The sequence below is a fragment of the Stomoxys calcitrans genome, chromosome 2 (genome assembly GCF_963082655.1).
Source record: "Stomoxys calcitrans chromosome 2, idStoCalc2.1, whole genome shotgun sequence".
In the NCBI taxonomy this organism is placed as follows: Eukaryota; Metazoa; Arthropoda; class Insecta; order Diptera; family Muscidae; genus Stomoxys; species Stomoxys calcitrans.
The window spans coordinates 67,280,575-67,308,062 of record NC_081553.1 but is presented as its reverse complement, the minus strand read 5'-3'; the positions used below and the strand labels follow the sequence as shown (position 1 = coordinate 67,308,062).

Sequence of the window (27,488 nt, the reverse complement as noted above, 5' to 3'; positions counted from 1 at the left end):
ACACTGATTTTGGTAATAAAATTCAATGATTTGCAAGCGTTGCTCGTTAGTAAGTCTATTCATGATGAAATGTCAAAGCATACTGAGCATCTTTCTCTTTGACACCATGTCTGAAATCCCACGTGATCTCTCAAATACTAATGCATGAAAATCCTAACCTCAAAAAAATCACCCTTTATTTCTGTTTAGAGGAGTTTTTTGGTTTTCATTGGATACCCATATTGTGCCCATCAGTCTTCTTTTGGATTTGGGTGGCGTTTTTGGTGCAGGGGGAGGATCAGCCACCATCCGATATCTAAAAATTATATAACCTATGTTTCCTTTCTTTGATTCTACGGAACTAACAAATAAACCGAGTCCCATATAGTAATGATGGGTCCTATGCCCATTTGGGGAGTTTTTGGGGGGTGGGGTGACCCCCTACACTTCGATCTGATTCTGTATGCCAGCTTCGTAATCTACTCCCGAATACCTTTCATTTAAGCCCCATATAGATATGGAAGACCAATTTGTCTGTTTTTAGAAATTTTGGAGTTAGGGCGACTTTCTGGGTACTTGGACCCAATTTTTTAACACCACATTCGTATTCTACTCTTTAATACCTTTCATTTGATATTTATTTTGTCTTTATCGGTCCACTTGTGATTTTGGGTGGTATTTTTGGGGTAACGCGAAGGGTCCGCCGCCTTCCGAAATCAACAAATTATAAAGCATATTTCTTCTTCCTGAATACTCTTCCCGAATACCTTTCATTTGATTCCCACATTGTCATGATCGTCAAATAAACCTATTTGAAGTGGTTTTGGGGCTGGGGCGGCCCCTCAGGTACTTGGACCCTACTTTTAACATAAAATTCGTACTCTACTCTTGAATACCTTTCATTTCAATCCCATATTGTCCCGATCGGTCCACTTTTATTTTTAGATAGTACTTTTGGGGTAAGGGGGAGGGTCCGCCCCCCTACGGATATCAAAAAATTATTTAGCCTATGTTTCCCTCCAGACCAACCTACACAATCTGTGAAAATTTCAAGGTAATCGGTTCAGCCATTTTTGAGTCTATAGGGAACAGACAAACAAACCGACAAACAAACACAAATTCAAGTAAAGAAAGATATGGGAACATTAATAAAAATTATCGCTATATACCTAATTAAAATATGTATTGATATATTCTCAGTCCAATAAAATATTATTTCCACAATTTTTCCTTTGTTAACTAGTCCGCATCAAACCAAAAGTAATTAAATATTAATAATAAAAAATTGCCAGCATAAAAAGTTTATTTATTATTTGCTTTTTTGCAGCGTAACTCGATTGCCGACTTTACCTTTCCATAAGTTGATTAAATATGAACCACAGTTTGCCCATAACAAACATTCAATGAGTCATGCGAGTGGGAATACTCCAAACGCACTTTTTGTGACCATCATTCCAAGCAATAAAGGTAAAAAATCATTCAACAGAAATTATGCAATTTCTCATGTACACACGACTGTTTGTCTGTCCGGCCATCTGTTTGCGGTTTCGCAGCTTATTTGTTTATTTCAGCAGCAATGATGGTTATAATCATAATGTTGATAATGATGATTATCATCATAATGATGTACGGTCACTATTGTCAAACAAATGTTTACTGCTGGTGCTTTGGTCCAAACTGGTTTCTACACCTTTTGTAGGTAAAAATTGTTTTTTTTCTTCTGCCATTGATGGCGTTTTGGGTTTTGACGGTTCAGTGATGGTGAAGAAAGATTTCGGTACAACTCCCACTAAATACTGTGCGATGACAATCAAATTGACAATATTTGTTTGTTTTTTTTCTCCCTTTTATTTTTCATTTTGCAAAATTAAATGATTGTCAATATTTATATAGTGAGTTTTTTTAAATTTGTTGGCACTTTCATATATGACTCAAGACATGACCGGTACATGTAAATTATAAATTTTAATATTTATATTCAATGTGGAGTGGTACCCTTGAATAATGTTGCCAGACAAAACGGATTTTTTTTTTGTAAATTTAAATTTGCCAAGACAATAAAATGGCAAAGATTTTTGAATACTTGTCGAAAATGAAGTCAAGGAAATTATTGTCATGACACTAAGCCAAATTAATGGTTTTCTTCAATTGTTGGGAGGGTGAAAAGTTGAGATAACTTTATGAAGGGAAATGTTGTTATACCCTCTTCATAAGATGGGAATATAAAAAACGTAGTATATATATATATATATATATATATATATATATATATATTCTTGATCGTCATGAAATTCTAAGTCCGTTTAATCACGTCCGACCGGCTGTCTGTCAGTCGAAAGCACACAAACTTTCGAAGGAATAAAGCTAGGCGTTTGATATTTGCCACTTCCATTAGTAAAGGTCGGTTGGGATTGTTAATGGGCCATATCGGTGCATGTTTTGAAATAGCTGTCATACAAACCGATCTTGGATCTTGGCTTCATGAGCCTTAGACGGTGCAATTCTTGTCCGATTTGGCTGAAATGTTCTGTTATGACCTCCAACAATTGCGCTGAGTATGGTCCAAATCGGTACATATGTCTTGACTTTTTGAGCCTCTAGAAGGCGTAATTTTTATTCGAATTGAATTGGAATTTTGTATGAGGCATTTTGTTATGACCTCAAAAAATTGAGTTAAGTATGGGTTAAATCGGTTCATTATCTGATATAGCTGTTATATAAACTGATCTCGGATATTGACTTCTTGAGCCTGTAGATGACGCAATTCTTCTCTGATTTGGCTGAAATGTTGTACAACAACTTCCCCTATGACCTTCAACTAACGTGTCAAATATGGTCTGAATCGGTCCATAACGGTTCCCATATAAACCGCTCTCTCGATTTTACGATTTTACTTCTTGAGTCCCAATAGGGCGCAATTCCTATTCAATTTGGCTGACATACTGCTGAATGACTTTTACTATGATCTCCATTATTTAAGCCAAGTTTGGCCTGAATCATTTCACAAGTTGATATAGCTTGAATAGTATAGCACCACCGTAGCGCAGAGGTTAGCATGCCTATGAGGCTGAACGCCTGGGTTCGAATCCTGGCAGGAACATCAGAAATTTTTTCAGCGGTGGTTATCCCCTCCTAATGCTGGCGACATTTGTGAGGTACTACTTCTCTAAAAACCCTTTTCCCAAAAACGTGTCGCACTGTGGCACGCATTATCCATTTCCGACCCTATAAAGTACATATATTCTCGATCGTCATAAAAATCGAAGACGATCTAGCCATGTCCGACCATCTGTCTATCCGTCCGTCTGTCTGCTGAAATCACGCTATAGTCTTTAAAAATAAATTAAAATTTGTTCAAATTTTTTTGTCCATAGGCTGGTTAAGTTCAAGGATGGGCTATATCGGACTTTACTTTGGTATAGCCCCCATATATACCGATCTGCCGATTTAAAGTCTTAGGCCCATTAAAGCCACATTTATTATCCGATTTCGCTGACATTTGGTACTGTGAGTTGTGTTAGCCCTTTTGTTATCCTTGTTCAATACGGTCCAGATCAGTCCAGGTTTAGGTATATCTTGCATATAGACCGATCTCTTGACCTATGGTCTTTGTTGTCCGATTTCGCAGAAATTTTGGTATAGCAAGTTGTGTTAGACTTTTTGACATCCCTGTTTAATACGGCCTAGATCGGTTCAGATTTGTGTATAGCTGTCATATATACCGATCTCCCGATATAAGGTTTTTTTGCCCATAAAGGTGAATTTATTGGCCGGTTTTCTTAAACTATGCACAATGAGTTGCGTTAGGTTCCTCGACATTCGTACCGCGTATGGTTAAGATCGATCTATATTTCCATATAACTGCCATATAGACCGATCTTTCCGTTTACATCTTGGGCCCTTAATAAGCGTATTTATTGTCCGATTTTGAAGAAATTTGGAATAGCGGGTTTTGTTCGGCTCCTTGACATCCCTGTTCAATACGTCCCAGATCGGTCCCAATTTGGATGTAGCTTTCAAATACACCGATCTACCGGTCTAAGGTTTTGGGCTCTTAAAAGGTGAATTTATTGAGCGATTCCGCTGAAATTTAGCACAATGAGTTCTAGTAGGCCTTTCGACATTCGTACCAAAGACCTGCATAATTGATTCAATCATTTTTTAATCGAATCTTAAAAATTTTTTCAAATATGATGCTCAAGTAAATTCAATTAATGCCTATATTTCCCCTACAGTATAAAGGGAAGGAGTTTTTCAAAGCCCCATACGTCCCACATTTCGACAAATCTCTAGCAATACTATGACAGCCGGTTCAACGTGACAGATCAACTCGATAGATTCCTTCATCTGCATCGGCGACAATTACACCAACACCCGAAATTTTTAGGAGGACCCCCGCAGGGGAGTTTTTTTTAATGGGGGTGCCCACGGACCTTTGCCCTAACTACGCACCTCAAGTTCATGCTCCAGGAGGTAAACATACCAAATATAGAAATGAATTGGAGTTTTTAAAAAATGTTTAGGACCACCCCAGCAGGATAGTTTTTTTTATGGGGTGCCCACGTACCGCTGCCCTAACAACGCACCTCAAGTTCATGTTCCAGGAGGTAAATATACCAAATATAGAAATGATTTGAGTTTGTTTTGAAAAAAATTTCAATAATTTTGTAATACGATCAATTAAAAAATTAATCAAAAAATTCTTTAATTGGATCAATTAAAATATTAATTGAAAATTATAATAATTTTTTTAATTGAATATGCAACTTTTTTAATTAGAAATTTTTCCAATTACTTTTCCAAAAAACAGTGATCGATATTATCATTTTCATGATTGAAGTAGTTTTAATTAAAAAATTATTTGGATCAATTATTTTGGTAATTGAAACCGATTCTTATTTTTTTCTGTGTGCAGTGAGATATGAGAAGTTACTTGCTGTATATGAAAGTGTCTTGTTATCATTTTCAAAATTTTAACTGATCACACATATCAATTGCAAACTGTTGGTTTTCTGATATAAAAGAAAACTAGGGGTGTGTTTGTGTTTACTCATACTTTTGCCATATCAACCACTTTGCCTTCGTACGAATTTCGTACTATGAAAGTAGACGACAAGAAAAATGGTTCATTATCAGAAGCAAAATATGCCAGAATACATGCATTGTACAACGTGCACTCACTGAAATCCGAATCAATCTTTCTTTCTGCTGAAGGGCTCATTTTATGCATTCACTCATCTCGTTACTAGGTGTCTTGTTTATCAGTTTTACTCAGTTCTCAATTGTATTACACAATGTTGTATTTTTAAACGAAGATTTCAGTTCTTGAAATACTTTATGATTGTTAATGTGTCTTGAAAGCAGAAATGAATGTTTATGCGTAGTCTTTTTATTCGTACCGAGTATGACCAAGATGGGGCTATATTTGGATATGGCTGCAATATATACCGATCTCCCGATTTAAGTTCTTGGGACAATAAAATGACATTTATTAATCGAATTCGCTGAAATTTGACACAGTGGGCTGTGGAAGGGTCTTCAACATTTGTCTTAAATATAATTCAGATCTGTCTATATTTGGATAATGCTCCTATATACATATACCGATATCCCGATTTAAGCTAATAATAATAAGCATTTATTAACCGATGAATTTATTGCAATGAGTTATGTTGGATCCTTACGTAGCCTTCACGAATATGGTGGAGACTAGACTACATTAAGATATAGCTGCTATGGATTCATAAATGGTGCATTTTTCATTATTTAACTCGAGAGCCGGTTAATATATATATCCGAGGTGATGGGTATCAAAAGATACGTATTGTGGATATGAGGAACCTCTCTGAGTTCAAACAATCTATCCTTGTGGGAATAATTTTCCTTGCTCTATTATGTCGAATTACTTTGTGAGGCTTATCATCTAAGGTGGTAGCTTCTCTTATTTTTCGCTTTTTTCCTTCCGCTTTGGAGTTAGGCTATTCAAACGTATTCATGCAATTACTTTTTGTAATCCGACAATGTTATATGGTGTATTTGTTCGCATTCAAGTTTTGCCCCATTCAAAATTATTTAAGTGTATCATTGTGTCAGTGGGATTTTACAGATTACAAACAAATTTGGTTTTCCCAAATTTTCTTTCAAAAGCAATGGAAGCAATGTAGTGAGTTATGTTAATGCCTTACAAAACCACAAATAAAGTCTATGGGTTTTTTTCTTTCGAATCCATTGGAAAATCCATAATAACGTTAAATACTGTAAGATATAAAAATGAGATAAAACAAGTTTTAGTACTACGCAAAGAAATACCATAATGGAAAAAGCAGTGTTAAATTGATAAATAAATGCAAATAATGCGAGCTTGTCTTTGCCACTCAAAATTTGTTGTACCTCTGTTAACTATCAAACAAGTAAAAGCGTGCTAAGTTCGTCCGAGCCGAATCTTGGATACCCACCACCATGAATTCAGCTAAAAATTGATACAAAATAAATTTTGTTGAAGGGCATAATTTTATTCTAAATACCAAACTTTTGTCAAACCAGCAAACATTAAAGCTTCTAGGAACCGAACAATGATATTCGAGAAACCGGTTTATATGGGAGCTATATCAAGTTATGTGCAGATTTAGATCGTACTTGGCGCAGTTGTTGGACATCATAACAGAACACTTTCTGCCAAATTTCAGCCAAATTGGACAAAAATTGCGACTTCTAAGAACTCAAAAAGTCACATCAGCTGATCGGTTTATAAGGGAGCTATACCAGGCTATAGACCGATTTCGACTTTACTTAGAAAAGTTGTTGAAAGTCTTAACAGAACATAACATGCAAAATGTCACCCTAATCGGACAAGATCGGTTTATATGGGAGCTATATCAGGTTATGGGCCGATTAGAACCGTACTTGGCACAGTTGTTATTATCCGTACCAGAACATGTCATACAAATTTTCAGCTAAATCTGGCTTCCAGGGGTTGAAGAAGTCAAATCGGAAGATCGGTTTAAATGGGAGCTGTATCTAAATCTCAACCGATATAGCCCATTTCTAATCCCCAATGATCTACATAACCTACATCAATGGTAAGTATCGGTGCAAAATTGGATGTAGCTTCCATATAAACCGATCTTCCGATTTGATTTCTTGAGCCCCTGGAAGCCGCAATTTTTGTCCTACTTGGCAAACATTTTGATGATAGCATTCTATTATGACTTACAAGTACTATGCCAAGTACGGTTCGAATTAGCCTGTAACCAGATAACTAAGCCGCATTTTTTTCCAATTTGGCTGAAATTTTACAGATAATTCTCCGTTATCACTTTTAACAAATGTGCCAATTACGGTTAAAATCGATATATAACCTGATGTAGCTCCCATATAAACCGATCTCATTTTATTCCGATTTTACTGAAATTTTGCATATAGTGTTCTGTAATAACTTTCAACAACTGTGCCAAGTATGGCCCAAATCGGTCTATAACCAGATAAAGCTGCCATATTTTAACAGAATCCATAGTGATGGGTTCCCAATATTCGGCCCGTCCGAACTTAGCTCGCTTTTACTTGTTTCATTTTGCAGCTGCCAAATTACTTACAAAATCCTTAATTGTTTTCAATACCACTCCCTTAAGTTGGTTCATGTCTAATATTGTGTCTCCACCTAAGTACCGGTATCTGTTGGACGTGAAAGCCGGGCAATGACAAAGGAAATGCTCCACCGTCTCATCATCTTTCCCGCATGCCCTACACATGCTATCACTTCCCGCACCGATTTTACCTAAGTGAGCTAGTAGTCCTATGTGTCCCGTTATCATACCAATAGCTATACTAAGCTCTTTCTTGCTTCCTTTCAGTAATAGCCTCGTCTTTTCACGATCTGGATCCCCCCATAGGATTTTCGCCGTCCTACCGACCGTTTCGCTGTTCCACAATGTTCGTCACCCACTCCCTTAACTTGGTCTGCGTCGACCCGAACGGCTTCGGGTTAACCAAGTTTATTGACGGCAGTCCTCTGGCCTTCACCGCTAAATGGTCTGCCCTTTCATTTCCCCTTACTCCATTATGGCCCGACAGCCAAACGATGCAGATTTTGCCATCCTCAGAGAAGGCGTTAATCTCCTTCTTATACTGCAAGACTTCTCGTGACCTTACCGTCCTGGTTGTTATTGCCCTTATGACAATTTTACTGTCGGTAAAGATGTTCACACTCGAAGTCTTCGCGTTAGCACCACACCACCTCAAGCATTCCGAGATCGCCCGGATCTCCACCTGCAGTACAGTATTATGGTCAGGCAGTCTAAAACAGATCTCAGTCCCTGGGTTCTCAATGTAAACCCCCAGGCCCACTATGTCTCCTAACTTTGATCCATCCTTGTAACATGATCTTCCAGATGGCAATACTAGGGTTCCGTCAACCCAAGACTCAAGGTTCATCTCAGGTATCCGATCGGAAACTTCTAATCACACTCCTGTAGAGTCAGTGGACTATCCTAGGATTCAGGCCCCGTTTTGAGCCTACGGCCCGTCTACATAGTGTCCAACATCTGTGAGCCTTCTCATAATCGTCATAATTTAGCCTTTTTAAATCAAATCAAATTGCCATATTAAACGATTCTCAGTGGTAAAGAACTAATTTACCGGTCTTTGTATTAGGTGCCGTGGCGACAGTTCTTAGTAATTAAACCGTGTAAAACTTTTAATCATGAAAATATCGCCCAGCAGCACGTTGTTTGGATTTGTCTGGGGAAAGAAGGCTTCTTTTCGATGAGCTAAAAATGGCGGCCACCATGACGTTAAGGTTTGCAACTGCTCCTATCACACTGAACATCATAACTGTGGAGGTATGGCGGCAGTGTCCTATTAGGTCATTACAACTGATCAACTGTTTATATGAGCAGATATATGAGCATGATATATGAGCAGAATAAAGATTTCATAGTCCACAAATTTATACTTTGAATTTGAACCCCATATTGTAGTAATTGGTGTATACAGCCGTTTGGTGGGGGCGTAGGACAATTATGCGCCTCACTCCATCTGCCACTTGAGCACAAATTTGATTAACGCACTCCACTTCAAAATATCCATCACTTGATCCCCCATTGTTTTAATAGGTCAAATAAACTTTTGGAGGCGACTTTAGGAAGTAAAGCACCACCTAGATTTTTGGACACAAAGTTTAATGTCATATTCGTAACCTGCTATCAAATACATTTACTTTGAGGCTTATCTAGCTATGATCGAATTATATTGTCATTGGGGGTGGGGCGATCCCCAATTACATGGTCCTCATTTTTTATACCCTCCACCATAGGATGGGGGGTATACTAATTTCGTCATTCTAACTACTCGAAATATTCGTCTGAGACCCCATAAAGTATATATATTCTTGATCGTCGCGACATTTTATGTCGATCTAGCCATGTCCGTCCGTCTGTCTGTCGAAAGCACGCTAACTTCCGAAGGAGTAAAGGTAGCCGCTTGAAATTTTGGTTGGTATTGTAAATGGGCCATATCGGTCCATGTTTTGATATAGATGCCATATAAACCGATCTTGGGTCTTGACTTCTTGAGCCTCTAGGGTGCGCAATTCTTATACGATTGGAAAGAAATTTTGCACGACGTGTTTTGTTGTGATATCCAACAATTGTGTTAAGTATGGTTCAAATTGGTCCATAACCTAAAATAGCTGCCATATAAACCGATCTTGGGTCTTGACTTCTTAAGCCTCTAGAGTGCGCAATTCTTATCCGATTGGAATGAAATTTTGCAAGACGTGTTTTGTTATGATATCCAACAACTGTGCCAAGTATGATATCCAACAACTGTGCCATTTAAATCGGTCCATAACCTGATATAGCCGTCATATAAACCGATCTTGGGTCTTGACTTGTTGAGCTTCTAGAGGGCGCAATTATTATCCGATTGGTATGAATTTTTGCACGTAGTATTTTATTATGATACCAAATAACTGTGCCAAGTGTGGTTCAAATCGGTCAATAACCTGATATAGCTGTCATATAAACCGATCTTGGGTCTTGACTTCTTAAGCCTCTAGAGTGCGCAATTCTTATCCGATTGGAATGAAATTTTGCAAGACGTGTTTTGTTATGATATCCAACAACTGTGCCAAGTATGATATCCAACAACTGTGCCATTTAAATCGGTCCATAACCTGATATAGCTGTCATATAAACCGATCTTGGGTCTTGACTTCTTGAGCCTCTAGAGTGCGCAATTCTTATCCGATTTGAATGAAATATTGCACGACGTGTTTTGGTATGATATCCAACAAGTGTTCCAAGTATGGTTTAAATCGGTCCATAGCCTGATATAGCTGCCATATAAACCAATCTTGGGTCTTGACTTCTTGAGCCTCTAGAGTGCGCAATTCTTATCCGATTTGAATGAAATTTTGCTCAAATCGGTATGGCTCAAATCGGTTCATAACCTGATATAGCTGCCATATAAACCGATCTTGGGTCTTGACTTCTTAAGCCTCTAGAGTGCGCAATTCTTATCCGATTGGAATGAAATTTTGCAGGACGTGTTTTGTTGTGATATCCAACAACTGTGCCAAGTATGGTTTAAATCGGTCCATTACCTGGTACAGCTGTCATATAAACCGATCTTGGGTCTTGACTTCTTGAGACTCTATAGTGAGCAATTCTTATCCGATTAGAATGAAATTTTGCACGACGTGTTTTGTTATGATATCCAACATCTGTTCCAAGTATGGCTTGGCCCATACAGCACCCATATAAATCGATCTCTCTATTTTACTTTTTGAGCCCCCAAAGGGCGCAATTCTTATTTGAATTGGCTGACATTTTACACAGGTCTCTAACATATAATTTAATTGTGGTCCTAACCGGACCATACATTGATATCGCTCTAATAGCAGAGCAAATCTTTTCTTATATCCTGTTTTGCCTAAAAAGAGATGCCGGAAAAAAACTCGACAAATGCGATCCATGGTGAAGGGTATATAAGATTCGGCCCGGCCGAACTAAACACGCTTTTACTTGTTTTTTTGTTAGTTAGATATTCGTAGTCCAGTCCCAAATACATTTTATTTGAGTCCCATATTGATATTTACGTCTAATATGTTTGTTTGGGGGATTTTTTGGGGATGGACGACTCCTTGCATACTTCCCAATTTTTAATACCATATTCGTATTGTACCCCGCATAACTTTTCATTTGGTACCCATATTGTCCCTATCGGTCCTCTTTTTTAGGTGGTGTTTTTGGCCTAACGGGAGAGGGTCCGCCCCCTTCCAATATCGACAATCTAAAAAGCCTTTTCCTCCTTCCTGAACATTTTTATAATCTACTCCCAAATGCCTTTCATTCGAGTCCCATGTTGTCATTATCGTCCAATAAACCTATTTTAGGGGGTTTTGGGGTCGGGGCGCCCCCCCATTTACTGGGATCCAATTTTTAGTATGAAATTCGTAGTCTACTCTTGAATACCTTTCATTTGAATCCGATATTGTCCCAATCGGTTCACTTTTATTTTGTGGTCGTACTTTTAGGGTAAGGGGGAGGGTCCGCCGCACACGGGTTCAAATCCCTCCTCAGCCAGCATCCGTAATAGGTCATGTGTGGTGGTCACCCATAGGAGTGGCAATAAAATGTCCCCTGTGGCGTTCCCTGTGCCTATTTCTCCCTTATAATTATGCCATGGGACACACAATTTATCCACCGGTTCCTTAGCATATGGTTTATCCAGTCTCTATGAACCGGTTGCACCCGGTACTGGTCTAAGGATGGGATCAATGTGTCAGTGCGCACATTGTTAAAAGCCCCCTCGATGTCAATGCATACCGCCAGTGTGTACGTTTTGGCATCGAAAGATTCTTCTATTTTATGCACAACCTCGTGCAGGGCAGTCTCCTCTGACCTGACAGGCATGCTGTTTGTATTTGAGCAGTTTGCTGGATGTCATACTCTTTATCATGGTGTCCACAATACGTTCCATGGTTTTGAGTAGAAAGGACGTCAGGCTTATGGGTCTATAGGCCTATAAGCTTTACGTCCCTTCTACTCTCTCCGCTTAGCTCTCGTATATTTTCTTCTATATTTAAGGCAGTTTCGCCTTAGTGTGTCAGTTGTCTCGTTCCACCAATAGACATACAGCTTTTTTGTTTCCTCTTAGAGTTTTGATTTTTGGCATCGCCTTGTGGCAAGCTTTGATTATGACACTTATTGTCGGGAGTACTACGGTTCTGGGATCTGCTTCGATCAGTTGACTACCTACTAGCCGGTGGATCCCAGACTTGAGTACAGAGGTTTCCAGCCTATTAACATTCCACTTGGGGGTGCTCTTTACCGTCCTTAGTAGTGGTTGTGTTGCCTATTGCTGTGTGAATTGCTAGGACTTCTCAGTTTATTATTCTGTTTGATATGGTATCTGACACTAGTGTCACATCGGGAATGGTACGCTCGCAACCGGGCCGCCCGAAATCAGGAGCTCTTTCCACAATGGCGACTGTGAGGCCAGTGCCTATTAGCAAGATTCTTTTGCTTCCTTTCCTTTTGCTTCATTTTGCCATCAAAGTAAAAATGTTACTCATTAATTAAATTTATTTAAATTTTAATACAAAATTTTTAACATGGTTATATGCGAATATTTCTGCCGCACAATGACTGGTCAATATATTTTCGATAAATAAACAAATTAGTATTGATTTAATATATACTCATATTTAAATGAAATACAAAAATATAAATAAATTAGCGAATAAATAAATAAATAGGATCATTTATGATTAAATTACAGACTAAGCTCATTAGAGCATATACATATACAATATAATATAAATATATTTTAATAGGCCAGAGCTCAATAAGGATTTTGTTCACCTATTACTTGAAATTGTTGGAAATAAATAATTTTAAAATATGTTTAAAATTAAATTTCTTTATATACAAACATGGGGAAAATTACATAAAAATATGTGACATAACTATTTACACTAATAAGACATTGGTTGGAAAAAAGATGTAGAAAAAACAAAATTGAAATTTTTTTAAATATCCTTTTTAACAAGGGTTTCGTTACGAGAGAAATGAGATTAAAAAGCAACAGTTCTTTTGCTATTGTACTATTGAAAAACAGGACCTTGAAAAAGGACATTACAAAAAACAGAATTACAAACAAAACTCTCTACCATTTTTTAAGGCACTCTGTTTTACATTCTTTGCCACCATTAGGGTCACTGTAACCTAAAACAATAAAAAAGACATTTTTTAGAGAGAAAGAAAATGAGCGCCTTTTGGTCTCTATGTGCAAAGAATGCAGGAACCAAAGCTGTGAAAAGGCATCGTGCCACCAGGCAAAGGAATAATGTTTACAAAGGACACTCTGTTTACACTCGTACGTATGATAACGATAACGAGCGTTGAAGTGTCCCTGGAAAATGATGTTATCGGAATTGTGTATAAATATGTGTTTCAACATAGGGGGGTGTGCCCAGGGCTGGGCATTGTGTAAGCTTTGCTGCTGTCAATTAAGGTTAAAGTCGTGGCGCTGAAATTGACATTGAATATATTGGCATGGCCATTGATTACATTTTTATACCCTCCACCTTAGGATGGGGGTATACTAATTTCATCATTCTGTTTGTAACACCTCGAAATAAGCGTCTGAGACCCCATAAAGTATATATATTCTTGATTGTCATGTCATGTCCGTCTGTCTGTCGAAACCACGCTAACTTTCGAAGGAATAGAGCTAGACGCTTGAAATTTTGCACAAATACTTTTTATTAGTGTAGGTCGGTTGGGATTGTAAATGGGCTAAATCAGTCCATGTTTTGATATAAATGCCATATAAAGCGATCTTGGGTCTTGACTTCTTGAGGGCGCAATTCTCATCCGATTTGGCTGAAACTTTCAACGTGGTGTTTTTGTATCAGTTCCAACAACTGTGATAAGTATAGTTCAAATCGGTTCATGTTTTGATATAGCTGCCATATAAATCGATCTTGGGTCTTGACTTCTTGAGCCTCTAGAGGGCGCAATTCTCATCCGATTTGGTTGAAATTTTGCACGTGGTGTTTTGGTGTCACTTCCAACAACTGTGATAAGTATAGTTCAAATCGGTTCATGTTTTGATATAGCAGCCATATAAATCGATCTTGGGTCTTGACTTCTTGAGCCTCTAGAGGGCGCAATTCTCATCCGATTTGGTTGAAATTTTGCACGTGGTGTTTTGGTGTCACTTCCAACAACTGTGATAAGTATAGTTCAAATCGGTTCATGTTTTGATATAGCTGCCATATAAATCGACCTAGGGTCTTGACTTCTTGAGCCTCTAGAGGGCACAATTCTCGTCCGATTTGACTGAAACTTTGCACGTAGTGTTCTGGTATTTCTTCCCACAACTGTGCTAAATATTGTCCAAATCGGTTCATAACCTGATATAGCTGCCATATAAATCGACCTAGGGTATTGACTTCTTGAGCATCTAGAGGGCGCAACTCTCGTCAGATTTGACTGAAATTTTGCACTTGGTGTTTTGGTATCACTTTCAACAACTGTGCTAAGTATAGTTCAAATCGGTCCATGGTTTGATATAACTGCCATATAAATCGAACTTGGGTCTTCACTTTTTGAGCTCCTAGAGGGCGCAATTCTCGTCCGATTTGACTGAAATTTTGCACGTGGTGTTTTGGTATCACTTTCAACAACTGTGTTGAGTATGATTCAAATCGGTTCATAATCTGGTATAGCTGCCATATAAACTGATCTTGGGTCTTGACTTCTTGAGCCTCTAGAGGGCGCAATTCTCTTCCGATTTGACCGAAATTTTGCACGTGTTGATTTGGTACCAATTGTGCTAAGTATGGTACAAATCGGTTCGTGTTTTGATATAGCTGCCATATAAATCGATCTTGGGTCTTGACTTCTTGAGCCTCTAGAGGGCGCAATTTTTGTCCGACTGAAATTTTGCACGTGGTGTTTTAGTGTCACTTCCAACAACTGCACTAAGTATAGTTCAAATCGGTCCATGGTTTAATATAAAAAGTTTCCATATAAACCGATCTGGGTTCTTGACTTCTTGAGCCTCTAGAGGGCGCAATTCTTGTCCGATCTGACTGAAACTTTGCACGTAGTGTTCTGGTATCACTTCCAACAACTGTTTTGAGTATGATTCAAATCGGTTCATAATCTGGTATATCAGTCATATAAACCGATATTCGGTCTTGACTTCTTGAGCCTCGAGAGGGCGCAATTCTCGTCCGATTTGGAAGAAATTTTGTGCAACGGCTTCTCTCATGACCTTCAGCTCTCATAAAAAACCGATCTTCCGATTTTGCTTCTTGAGCCTCTATAGGGCGCAATTCTTATCCGAACGAACTGAAATATTACACAATGTCTTCTTCAATGTTCAGCATTCATTTATGGTCGGAATCGGACTATAACTTGACATAGCTCAAATAGCATAACAGTTCTTATCAATATTCTTTGTTTGCCTTAAAAGAGATACTGCGCATATAACTCGACGAATGCGATCCATGGTGGAGGGTATATAAGATTCGGCCCGGCCGAAATTAGCAAGCTCTTACTTGTTATTAAACTAAGTGTGGGAGATAAAATTTTCACCAAATTCACTAATCACTTGAAAAAGATTAAAGATGTCGCAATTGAGTTATTTATTTGGAAATTATAAGAGGTTGAATTTTTAGCACTGCCGGGTTTTTAGCACTAAGGGTTTTAAGGAATGAGGCATAATGCATAGTAATTATGTCGTGAGTGACGAGAGGGCTTAAGTGCAGGGTTTAACAAGAAAACAATTTTATTTTTCTCTGGCATTTTGGCATATGGATCGGAAGCATTGGATTTAAAAAGGTCATACTGGGTGCTGCGCAAAAGGCCTCATGAAATGACAATTGCTAATCCAAAACTTTCCCTACATAGGACAAACTGACAGCAAAATTGCCTTCCTTCAACAAATAGAAAATATTTTTATTTTTAACAAAAGATAATATTCCTTGATTTTGCTTAAATATTAATATCATATGTTTTTAACCAATTATTTAAAAAATTTAATTTATTTCTAACTACAAAAAAACAAAACAACTATGGCTGATATTTTCGTTAACTACTTAAAACTAATAATAAATAATTCTTATATATGCTAGTAATAAATACATTTTCGTAGTCGTTGTTCTTAAAGCTCTCAACTAAATTTTACAATTTTCTTTTCTATAGTTTTTTTATTTTTTTATTTTGGGTCTATGCCATCTTTCTTGCCTGTACCAATTTGTTGATGTCATGATAGGTTGATACCATGGCAGGATTTTCAAAGTCCTTAAATTCTGTACATTTGTCAAATGTCTTTTCGCAATCAATGCCATCCTGTCCATCTTTGGCGGCACGCATATATTTGAAGAATCGCAATATATCTGGATTATCCGATGTGGGTTTGCGCAATTCATTTAGTTCTCTGAAATGGTAAGAAGAAGAGCATAAAGTGTTAAGAAGTGTTAAGAGCATAAATAAGTTACAGATGATATGGTTTGTAATGATAAGTATGACCCCGAACAAAATTAGTTTGTATCAAATGCTAGCCTTTTTGAGGAACTTTCAACCATTTAAGTCACCTGGATCTAATGAAATATTTCCGGCGATACTGCAGAGAGAGGCGGACTACCTGGCGCCCCATCTGGTCTCTATGTTCACTGCATGCCTGCGAATTTGAAGTAGGCCTGGCTGTAGGCAAAGGTGGTGTTTATAACCAAGCCCGGTAAGGCAAGTTAGGCAATCTATAGACCTTCTTTGAGGAGCTTTCAACCATTTAAGTGACCTGCATCTAATGAAATATTTCCGGCGATACTGCAGATAGAGGCAGGATACCTGGCGCCCCATCTGGTCTCTATGTTCACTGCTTGCCTGTGCCTTTGAAGTAGGCCTGGCTGTAGGCAAGGGTGGTGTTTATAACCAAGACCGGCAAGGCAAGTTAGGCAACCTATAGACCTTTAAGTGCTATAGACCCTAAATCTTAAGTCCATGAAGCGTATAATGGATAACACACTGAAAAAATATTTGTCCTAATTTTTAAGATTCGAGCCAAAGACTACCAAACTTAATTTAAGATGATATGAAAGTAGCACAGGACACAAAACTAGGGGGGGATTTTGTCGCCACTCTTATAGGGGCCACCACAAATATACCATTACGGAAGCTAACTGAGGATAGATTTAAACCCGTCTGCTACGCTAACAATGTTATAATACTTCTTAGAAATAAGGATCCGAATCAGTTATGGAGAAGGGTCAAAAGAGTCTTGGAGATATCATATGAACAGGCTGGACCTTGAGGTCTCAATGTTAACCCAGAAAACCCGAAATCTGCCAATTGGAACACGAGGTAGGCCAATTTGGCGCACCACATGCCCTCAATGGAACGATTTCGACAGCTGGGAAGGTCAAAGCTTACGAATGATTTTGGACTGGAAACTAAATTGAAAGTGTCACATTCAGGAGCATACCAAGAAGTTTTATAGATGTTGGTCACTATATAGACTGGGAGCTCGACAAACCGATAGACCCGTTTTCAAACACCGAACTTATCACCCTAGTATAAGCGCACTTTACATAAAAAATTTTAGAAAAATTAAGAAGCCAAGTCGAAGGACCAGTTTGCATGGGAACTATATCCAAACCAGAACCGATATGACCCATCCCACAGTTGACCAAACAGCGAAAATTTTCGAAATAAGTCCACAAAATTTAACCTGTTGATGTGAAGAAAAACTGTTCTAGACATTTGTAGAGGGGGGAATAGGCTTTCAGGTTGAGATACAGGGTGTTAAAATTGACCACTTTCCACTTCTTTAACTTTCAATGGGCTCTAACTTTTGATCTACTAAATTGATTTGCATGATTTAGGACTCTGTAGAAAGGTCTTGGCGTGATATATAACAAGGAAAAGCGTGCTAAGTTCGGCCGTTCCGAATCTTATATACCCTCCACCATGGATCACATTTGTCGAGTTCTTTTCCCGGCAAAAAACGGATACAAGAATAGGTTTGCTCTGATATTAGAGCGATATCAAGATATGGTCCGGTTCGGACAACAATTAAATTATATGTTGGAGACCTGTGTAAAATGTCAGCCAATTAGAATAAGAATCGCGCCCTTTGGGGGCTCAAGAAGTAAAATAGAGAGACCGATTTATATGTGAGCTGTGTCAGGCTATAGACCCAAAATAAACACGTATGTTGATGGTCATGAGAGGATCCGTCGTACAAAATTTCAGGAAAATCGGATAATAATTGCGACCTCTAGAGGCTCAAGAAGTCAAGATCCCAGATCGGTTTATATGGCAGCTATATCAGGTTAAGGACCGATTTTAACCATACGTGGCACAGTTATTGGATATCATAACAGAACACGTCGTGCAAAATTTTATTCCAATCGGATAAGAATTGCGCCCTCTAGAGGCTCAAGAAGTCAAGATCCCAGATCGGATTTCATGGCAGCTATACTAGATTATGAACTGCTTTGAATCATACTTAACACAGTTGTTGGAAGTGTTACCAAAATACTACGTGCTAAATTTCAGTCAAATCAGAAGAGAATTTCGCCCTCTAGAGGCTCAAGAAGTCAAGACCCTAGGTCGATTATATGGCAGCTATATCAAAACATGCACCGATTTGTACCATACTTAGCGCAGTTGTTGGAAGTGATACCAGATCACCAAGTGCAAAATTTCAGTCAAATCGGAAGAGAATTGCGCCCTCTAGAGGCTCAAGAAGTCAAGACCCAAGATCGATTTACATGGCAGCTATATAAACCAATGGATCGATTTGTACCATACTTAGCACAGTTGTTGGAAGTGGTACCAACACAATACGTGCTAATTTTCTGTCAAATCGGACGAGAATTGCGCCCTCTAGAGGCTTAAGAAGTCAAGACCCAAAATCGGTTTATATGGCAGCTATACCAGATTATGAACCGATTTGAATCAAACTCAACACAGTTGTTGGAAGTGATACCAAAACCCCACGCACAAAATTTCAGTCAAATCGGAAGAGAATTGCGCCCTCTAGAGGCTCAAGAAGTCAAGACCCAAGATCAGATTATGTGGCATTATATCAAAACATGGACCGATTTGCCCCATTTATAATCCCAACCGACCTACACTAATAAAAAGTTTTTGTGCAAGATTTCAAGCGAAAGTTAGCGTGCTTTCGACAGACAGACGGACAGACGGGCGGATGGACAGACGGACGGACATGGCTACGTCTGTTCGTCATGATAAGTACGGTCCTTCTGTGTCTGTATCTCTTATGTATTTAAAAAAAGTCATTCAAAACATGTGTCAAATGCGATCCATGAAGGAGGGAATATGAGATTCGGTCCGCCTAAACTTAACGCGCTTTTACTTGTTTACAATAAGACCCCTTTAAATCATTCCCGAACATGGTGTAATCGGCCAATATTTGGATATAATTCCCATGTAGAGCCATCTCCCGATTTACGGACTGACCCATATAAGACCCATTTTTTGGCTCTCGTTAAACCCTTCGACCACCATCCTCAGTTTCGTTCACATCAGACCATATTTCGATATAGCTGCCATGGATTCATAAATGGTGCATTTTTCATCCTTTTTCTACGAAATCTGGTTAATATTGATCCGAGGTGGTGGGTATCCATAGGCTGAAAGCTAGGCGCTTGAAATTTTGCACAATTACTTCCTATTATTGAAGGTCAGTTAGGATTGTAAATGGGCCATATCGGTGCATGTTTTTATATAGCTGCTACTAAACCGAACTCGGATCTTGACCTCTTGAACTTCTAAAGAGCACAATTCCCATCCGATTGGGCTGAAATTTTGTACTATGACTTTTTTATGGCATTCAACACACATTCAAATGGTTCGAATCGGCTCAAATGCTTATATGGCTCTCATATAATCCGATCTTCCGATTATACTTCTTGAACCTCTAGAAAGCGCTATTCTTTTATTTATTCTTTGCACAATTACTTCTACTATGACCTTTAATATATTGTGCTTGCCAAATATGTACGGAATCAGTCCATAACTTGATAGTGCTCTCATATAAACCGATCTCCCGATTTTACTTCTTGTAATCGGACAATAGGGCTCAGTTTTTATACGATTTGGCTGACATTTTGCAGCAATGCCGGGCTCTGATCGTTTTTCTGTCAGCCAACACGCAGGGTATGTCCCCTATGAATGCAGTGCATTGCGTAGGCGAGAAGAAATTAGGACTTGGAGGGGGAGAAAAGGATGTAGTGCTTATTGATGTCAAAGTGGGTGGGAAAAACATTAGCCAGAAGTACGGTTGGGGTGAAATAAGAATTCTCTCTATAATGCATTGTGCGTTCCGCTGGCCAATCAATTACAAACGGGTGTGAGTTCCTGGAATGTCTAGTATCGCTGACATAAATTCTTACATCAGGAATAAGAAGACGAATATCAGACGAACACACACCATAAAAGTACCGATAGAACAGCGCCACATTGCGACGATGATGAAGGGAGGCAATATAGTTGGATACCCTACTGTGCCTTTTCCTCTTCTTCTCTGTACACGGCCTAGCAGCTCCAGGATGATTTTGAGGCTCCAGCCCATACATGTGAGTTGTACTCCATTTTCAGTCTTATTAAAGTGGTGTAGATGTTAAGAAGATCAGACGGAGTGAAGTAATTCTTACACCATTTAAGGATAGAACAGCGCCAAACAATCCATATTGCGACGATGATGAAGTGAGGCAATAGAATTGGATACCCCACTGTGCCCAATCAACGCCAGCGCTCTTCTCTGTACACGGTCAAGTAGCTCCAGGATGATTTTGAAGCTCCAGCCCATACATGTGAGTTATACTCCATTTTCGGTCTTGAAACACTTGAATGCTTCTTTCGACACTTCCAATAAATGTTTAGCCCAACGGACATCACTATGTATTTTCATGCCCAGCACATCAAGAGCTTCTGATTGCTCAACATCTGCACCGTTGATAGACAAAGATGATCGTAATGGGTCTGCGAATTGTGTGTGGGACAACAAGCAGCACTGAGTCTTCCGTGCAAACTCAGACAGCAATCCTGGCAGAGTGTATCATCCATAACCCGTCTCTTGTCCTCAATCTCTCGAAGACTCGGCCTATGGTCGAATGACAGAGATTACTGTCACCCGCCAATGAGTAGATCGGATTCAATGTCTGATCCAACAGATCGTTGATGAAATAAGAAAAAGAGAAGGAGAAAGAACACAGCCCTGGGGTACACGTGCGGTCAATTTGTGGTCATTGGATGAGAACCCATGTATAACGACTCGAATAGTGCGATCTCTGAGAAAGCTCGAAATAAATCGAACGAAACCCTTACAGACACCAAATGCGACAAGCTTTGATAGTAGTGCACCGTGCTAGACCCAATCAAATGCCTTGGATATATCCAGAGCCACAACCTTACTCTCACCAAACTGGTGGATTGAGCGACTCCAACTTTCCGACCTGGTATAGCTCCAATAGCATAGCAGTTCTTATCCATTATCCCTTGATTGGCTATAAAGAGATGCTAGGCAAAGAACTTGAAAATTGCGTTCCATGGTACAGGTAAAATAAGATTTGACGTGGCCGAACTTAGCACGTTTTTACTTGTTTATATTTTAAATCTTTGTAGTGAATATATTGGGTTGCCCAGAAAGTAATTGCGGATTTTTTAAAAGAAAGTAAATGCATTTTTAATAAAACAGAATGAACTTTAATCAAATATACTTTTTTTCTAAAGCAAGCTAAAAGTCGCAGCTGATAACTGACAGAAGAAAGAATGCAATTACAGAATCACAAACTGTGAAAAAATTTGTCAACGCCGACTATATGAAAAATCCGCAATTACTTTTTGGGCAACCCAATAGAACCCATTTCAGTTGATATCAATAGTTTTGTCACCAGATCCAGCAAAATGCAATCTGATGACTGCTTCATTCCCAGTCATGGCTCTCACGCTTAGAGCAAATGACTTTTGAAACTATTAATGTCAGGCGCCAATTCCACAGTTTCAAATATCTATCTGTGTCTCTGACACAAACCAATTTCATAGACCATTGGTGGCGCGGCGAGCCTTGTACTCCTTGTTTTAGTTCATACTTGAACAATAGCATTACAAAGTTATTTATATTGCCTATAAATTTTCCTATATTTAGTCAGGTGTCAACTACAAACCTTTGTTACACTGTAATCCATTATTATTTAAATTTATTGTTTATCCCAACCATTGCCTTGAGCTACAATAATCCTATTTAGTTACGTTTTCATTTAAATTTCTTCATCATCCTTTCAAACCTTCAAATTCATTCACTTTTATTATCCTATTTATTCTCCTCACATCCTTTGTAGGGCTATGAGCCATTGTTATTTTCACTCATTATCATTATGAAACTCTTTAAGTAGTCCTTTTTCATGCCTTCACGCAGACATGAGCACACTCACTTAATTGGATATTTTCCTGATTCTTAAAGTTACCTCATCATACAGACTTAAATGGTAGGTATTTTGCTCTAGGGGATTAATCTTGTATAACAATAATTAAAACTGGCTTCACCATTATGAGGATGAGCTGAAAGTCGTCTACAATAATAGAGAGAGAGTAGAGCAAATAATGTTGATAATACTTGTGAGATTACACTGTGATACAAAAATGTAATTGACCAAAGGCATTATTTATGCCTCTATCGATATGTAAGTTAAGTCTTCATAATTAGAGATGGCAAACTATCGATAATCGCAACATTCAATATTTTCGATATTTCTCATAATAAATATCGATAGTGTCGAATTAACTTCCTATCACATATTTTAAACCAAAATGAGAAAGAAAAATCAGCAAATCGACTATTTATATAGAAGCAATAACAATGCACAGACCCAACGAAACCAAATTTGATAAGGTCAGGTGAAAGTCATGAAAGAAATCAATGTTCAAAATGAATATTGCACCCTCCATAGGCGCAATGTAGGATATATTCAGTGTCGGATCGCTTGTTTTTGTTCAATTTTGCAAACAAATTTAATATTGCTTATCGATAGGAAAAATATCAATCGATATTCAGACAAAAAAAAATATCGATTACATCGATAAAATATCGATATAATAATATATCGATATATATATAATCTATCGATAATGATATCGGGCCGAACTGAAACAAATGACAGATGGTCACAAAGTAGAAAAAAAATTTGAATAAGTCTACCGCTTTGCAGTCGCAGGGTAAAACAAACTTGTTGATGAACTGAAGATAACCATTAACGTCATTTGAAGAAGCTTTAAGAACGTCGAGGAAGAAAAGACTAGCTGCCCAATTCTGAAAACTCCCTGGGAATAAACTCCCAGGGAATTAATTTATCCCCCTAATAAAAACGTCCTATTCCGATTGAATGGAATGATGCAAAATTTCGGACAGGGAATTTCGAATTTTCGAAAACAGCTGTTTTATTAGGCTTTCAACCGTTTCAGACCATATTCGACACGTATGTTAAATGTCATGGGAGAAGCGGTTGTACAAAATTTCAGCCAAATCGGATAATAATTGCGCACCTTAGAGGCTCAAGAAGTCTAGACCCCAGAACGGGTTATGAGGCAGCTATATCAGGTTATGGACCGATTTGATTGGAATTCATAACAAAACACCTTATGCAAAATTTCAGATAAATCGGATAATAATTGTGCCCTCTTGTGGCTCAAGCAGTCAAGACCCCATATCGGTTTATATGGCAGCTATATCAGGTTATGGACCGATTTGAACTTTTCTTAGTACAGTTGTTGGAAGTCATAACAAAACATGTCATGTAAAATTTTAGCAATCTCGGATATGAATTGCTCCCTGCAGAGGCTGAAGAAGTCAAGACCTCGGATCAGCTTATATGGCAGCTATACCAGGATATGGACCGATTTTAACCATATTTGGCACAGTTGTTGAGAGTCATAACAAAACACCTTATGCAAAATTTCAGATAAATCGGATAATAATTGTGCTCTCTTGTGGCTCAAGAAGGCAAGACCCCAGATAGGCTTATATGACAGCTATATCAGGTTATGAACCGATTTCAACCATACTCAGCACAGTTGTTGGATATCATAATAAAACACCTCATGCCAGACTTCAGCCAAATCGGATAAGAATTGTGCCCTCTAGCGGCTGTAGAAGTCAAGATCCCAGATCGGTTTATATGGCAGCTATATTAAAACGTGGACCGATATAGCCCATTTACAATCCCAACTGACTTACATAAATAAGAAGTATTTGTGCAAAATTTCAAACGGCTAGCTTTACTCGTTCGAAAGTTAGCGTGCTTTCGACAGACAGACGGACATGGCTAGTTCGACTTAAAGTGTCAACGAACGGCAGATGGTCGCAAAAAAAGCCGCAATTTCATCCGATTTGACTGAAATTTTGCATGTGGTGTTCTGTTATGACTTTCTTTAAACCGATCTCCCGATTATTGTGCCAAGTAAGGTTCAAATCGGTCTATAACCTGATATAGCTCCCATATAAACCGATCTCCTGATTTGACTTCTTGAGCCATAGGAAGCCTCAATTTTCATCCGTTTTGGCTTAAATTTTGCACATAGTTTTCTTTTATGACTTCCAACAACGGTCCAAATTGGTCAAAAACTTGATATAGCTCCCATGTAAACCGGTCTCTCGATCATCCTTATTCGGTTCCTAGAGCTTTAATTTTTGCTGGTTGGACAGAAGTTTGATATGTAGAATAAAATAATGCTCTTCAACTAAATTTATGAGATATTGAGCTGAAACTTTGCACAGATTCTTGATATAGCCCCCATATAGACCGATCCGCCGATTTTGGGTCTTTGGTCCATAAAAGCCACATTTATTACACGATTTTGTTAAAATTTGGTACAGTGAATTGTGTTAGAGCCTTCGACATCCTTCTTCAATTTGGCCCAGATCGGTCCAGATTTGGATATAGCTGCCATATACCGATCCGCCCTATAAGGTCTTGGTCCCATAAAAGACACATTTATTGCTCGATTTTGCCAAAATTTGGGGCAGTGAGTTGTGTTAGGCCCTTCGACATCCTTCTTCAATTTGGCTCAGATCATTCTATATTTGAATATAGCTGCCATATAGACCAATCTCTAGATTTAAGGTTTTGGGCCCATAAAAGTACGATTAATTGTCCGAAGTCGCCGATATTTGGGACATTCGATATTCCTCTCCAATTTGGCTCAGATCGGTCCAAATTTGGATATTGCTGCCGTATAGACCGATCTCTCCATTTAAGATCTTGAGCCCATAAAAGGCGCTTTTATTGTCCGATGTTGCCGAAATTTGGTGAGAGTGGGTAGTGTTAGGGCCTTCGACATTCCTCTTCAATTTGGCCCAGATCGGCCCAGATTTGGATATAACTGCCATATAGACAGATCTATCGATTTAATTCGCTGAAGTTTGACACACTGACTTATGTTAGGCTTTTCGACATCCGTGTCGTTTTTGGTTCAGATGGGTCTATATTTGGATATAGCTACCAAAAAAACCATAATTTTGTTTTACAAAATTGAACAATGACTTTTACTTATTAGACCACTCAATGTCCGTGCTGAATTTGGTCCAAATCGGACCATATTTCGATATAGCAGCTATGGGAGAATAAGTTATGCACTTTTCATCGGATTATGCCGAAAGGTGGTTACATATATATCCAAGGTGGGCATCCAAAGTTCGGCTACCCGAATTTTGCCTTTCCTTACTGGTTTCAAATGGCATAGTTCCTCACAAATGTCGCCAGCAATAGGAGGGGATAACCACCGCTGAATTTTTTTCTGATGTTCTTGCCAGGATGCGAACCCAGGCGGTCAGTGTTATAGGCGGACATGTTAACCTCTGCGCTGCGGTGGCCTCCCATTTTACCATTTTAAGTAGTTTCCAGAATCTGTATTGGAGTGACAGATTGGTATGTTGTTGTTGCAGAGGAGATAAGCTTCGCTGAGTTTTTTCTTATGTTCTTGCCAGGATTCAAACTCAGGTGTTCAACGTCATAGGCGGACATGTTAACCTCTGCGCTAATGTGGCCTCCCATTTTAAGTAGTTTCCAGAATCTGCATTGGAGTGATAAATTGGTATGTTGTTGATGCTTCTTTTGTCCCTAGTCCACTCATCTCTCTAAGATCATTCCGACCCGGCTCTACAAATCTGGCTGCCTAAACTCAATCGGTCCATAGAGCCTTTGCAGTCAGATTCGTTGGTTTTGCCGGGCATTTAAAAAGGTGATGGGTGTCATGGCATGTAGTGCCGCAATCAAGGCAGGTATTTGTAATAGGATCGTCTAACGTTCAGTCTGTTTACACCATCCGCATCTCAGCAGATATAGTACACGTATTTGTAGACTAGTGTTGTTTGCTTAAAGTCATTCAATTGTCTTAGACTATTACAACTAGCGATTATGGCTTTTACACCTATAACTTTGGGATAAAATCGTTTAACCCCAGAAAGCACCTTAACATCTAATTAGGTTTTGCGAGGCTAAAGCGATTAAAGAGCAGCATTCATAGATGAATTTCATTTATTACAACATTCGATAAAGTAATGAACATTTAACTTCTTTTTTTAGACTAACGCTGCTAATATACAACTCACGAAATAAAGGTGAGTCTGTCGATTTTTTTCTATTTTGATATTAAACGAGTAAAAGCGTGCTAAGCTAAATTAAAGCTTCTACGAACCGAACAGGGATAATAGAGACAGGTTTCTATGGGAGCTATATCATGATATAGACTTATTAAAACCATACTTGGCACAGGTGTTGGAAGTCATAACAGAACTTCATTCAAGATTTCAGCCAAATCCGAGAACAATTGCGCCTTGCAAGAGCTCAAGAAGTCAAATCGGCAGATCGGTTTATATGGGTATCGGTATCAGGGTATATACCGATTTGCACGAATGAACCGATTTGGACCATACTTAACACAGCTGTCGGAAGTCATAACAGAACACTAAGTGAAAAATTTTCGCCAAATCGGAACTGTACGAACTGCGAAAGGTTGCCTTGCTCTCATATGGGCCAACTATATCAGGAGACAAACATCTTAACTTTTACCCAGCCTACTCGCTTTAAAATCAGTTCACACTGGACTCAATCCATCCACAAATTTTATTCCTAAGCGGTAATTATATTCAAAATTATGTACAAGGCTCATCAGGATCCTTTCCAAAATCTTTATTAGTGATTCAACATTCAACGCCATAAGAATATTTTTCACTTTTCCCTACATTTTCATAGGTTTAAAATTCGATGGATCTTCAAGAATAAGATTAAAATCTTCTGGACTTTCTTAAAAAAGTAAGTACCCTTTGCAAACATATGTTTGTGCCTTTGAGCACAATGTTGTCATAAGATTTGAGGCAACTAATTCGTCAGTTTGCGCTTTCCTTTCTTACTCATAAAATCTTATTGAGATTCCATTGCAGGTTATTGTCCGGCCATTTTAGACCATTTTTGT

At 38.5% G+C, this 27,488-nt stretch overlaps 1 protein-coding gene across 1 annotated transcript in view; it reads right to left on the bottom strand.

Annotated features, from left to right (window-relative positions):
• Positions 1 to 15,162: 15,162 nt before the first annotated feature.
• Positions 15,163 to 27,488, bottom strand: part of LOC106085874 (uncharacterized) — a 91,303-nt gene continuing 78,977 nt past the window's right edge. Inside the window, exon 6 of the mRNA XM_013250317.2 lies at positions 15,163 to 16,431. Coding sequence (XP_013105771.2) covers positions 16,221 to 16,431 — 211 coding nt within the window. The 3' untranslated portion in view covers positions 15,163 to 16,220. The remainder of the gene's footprint in view (positions 16,432 to 27,488) is intronic.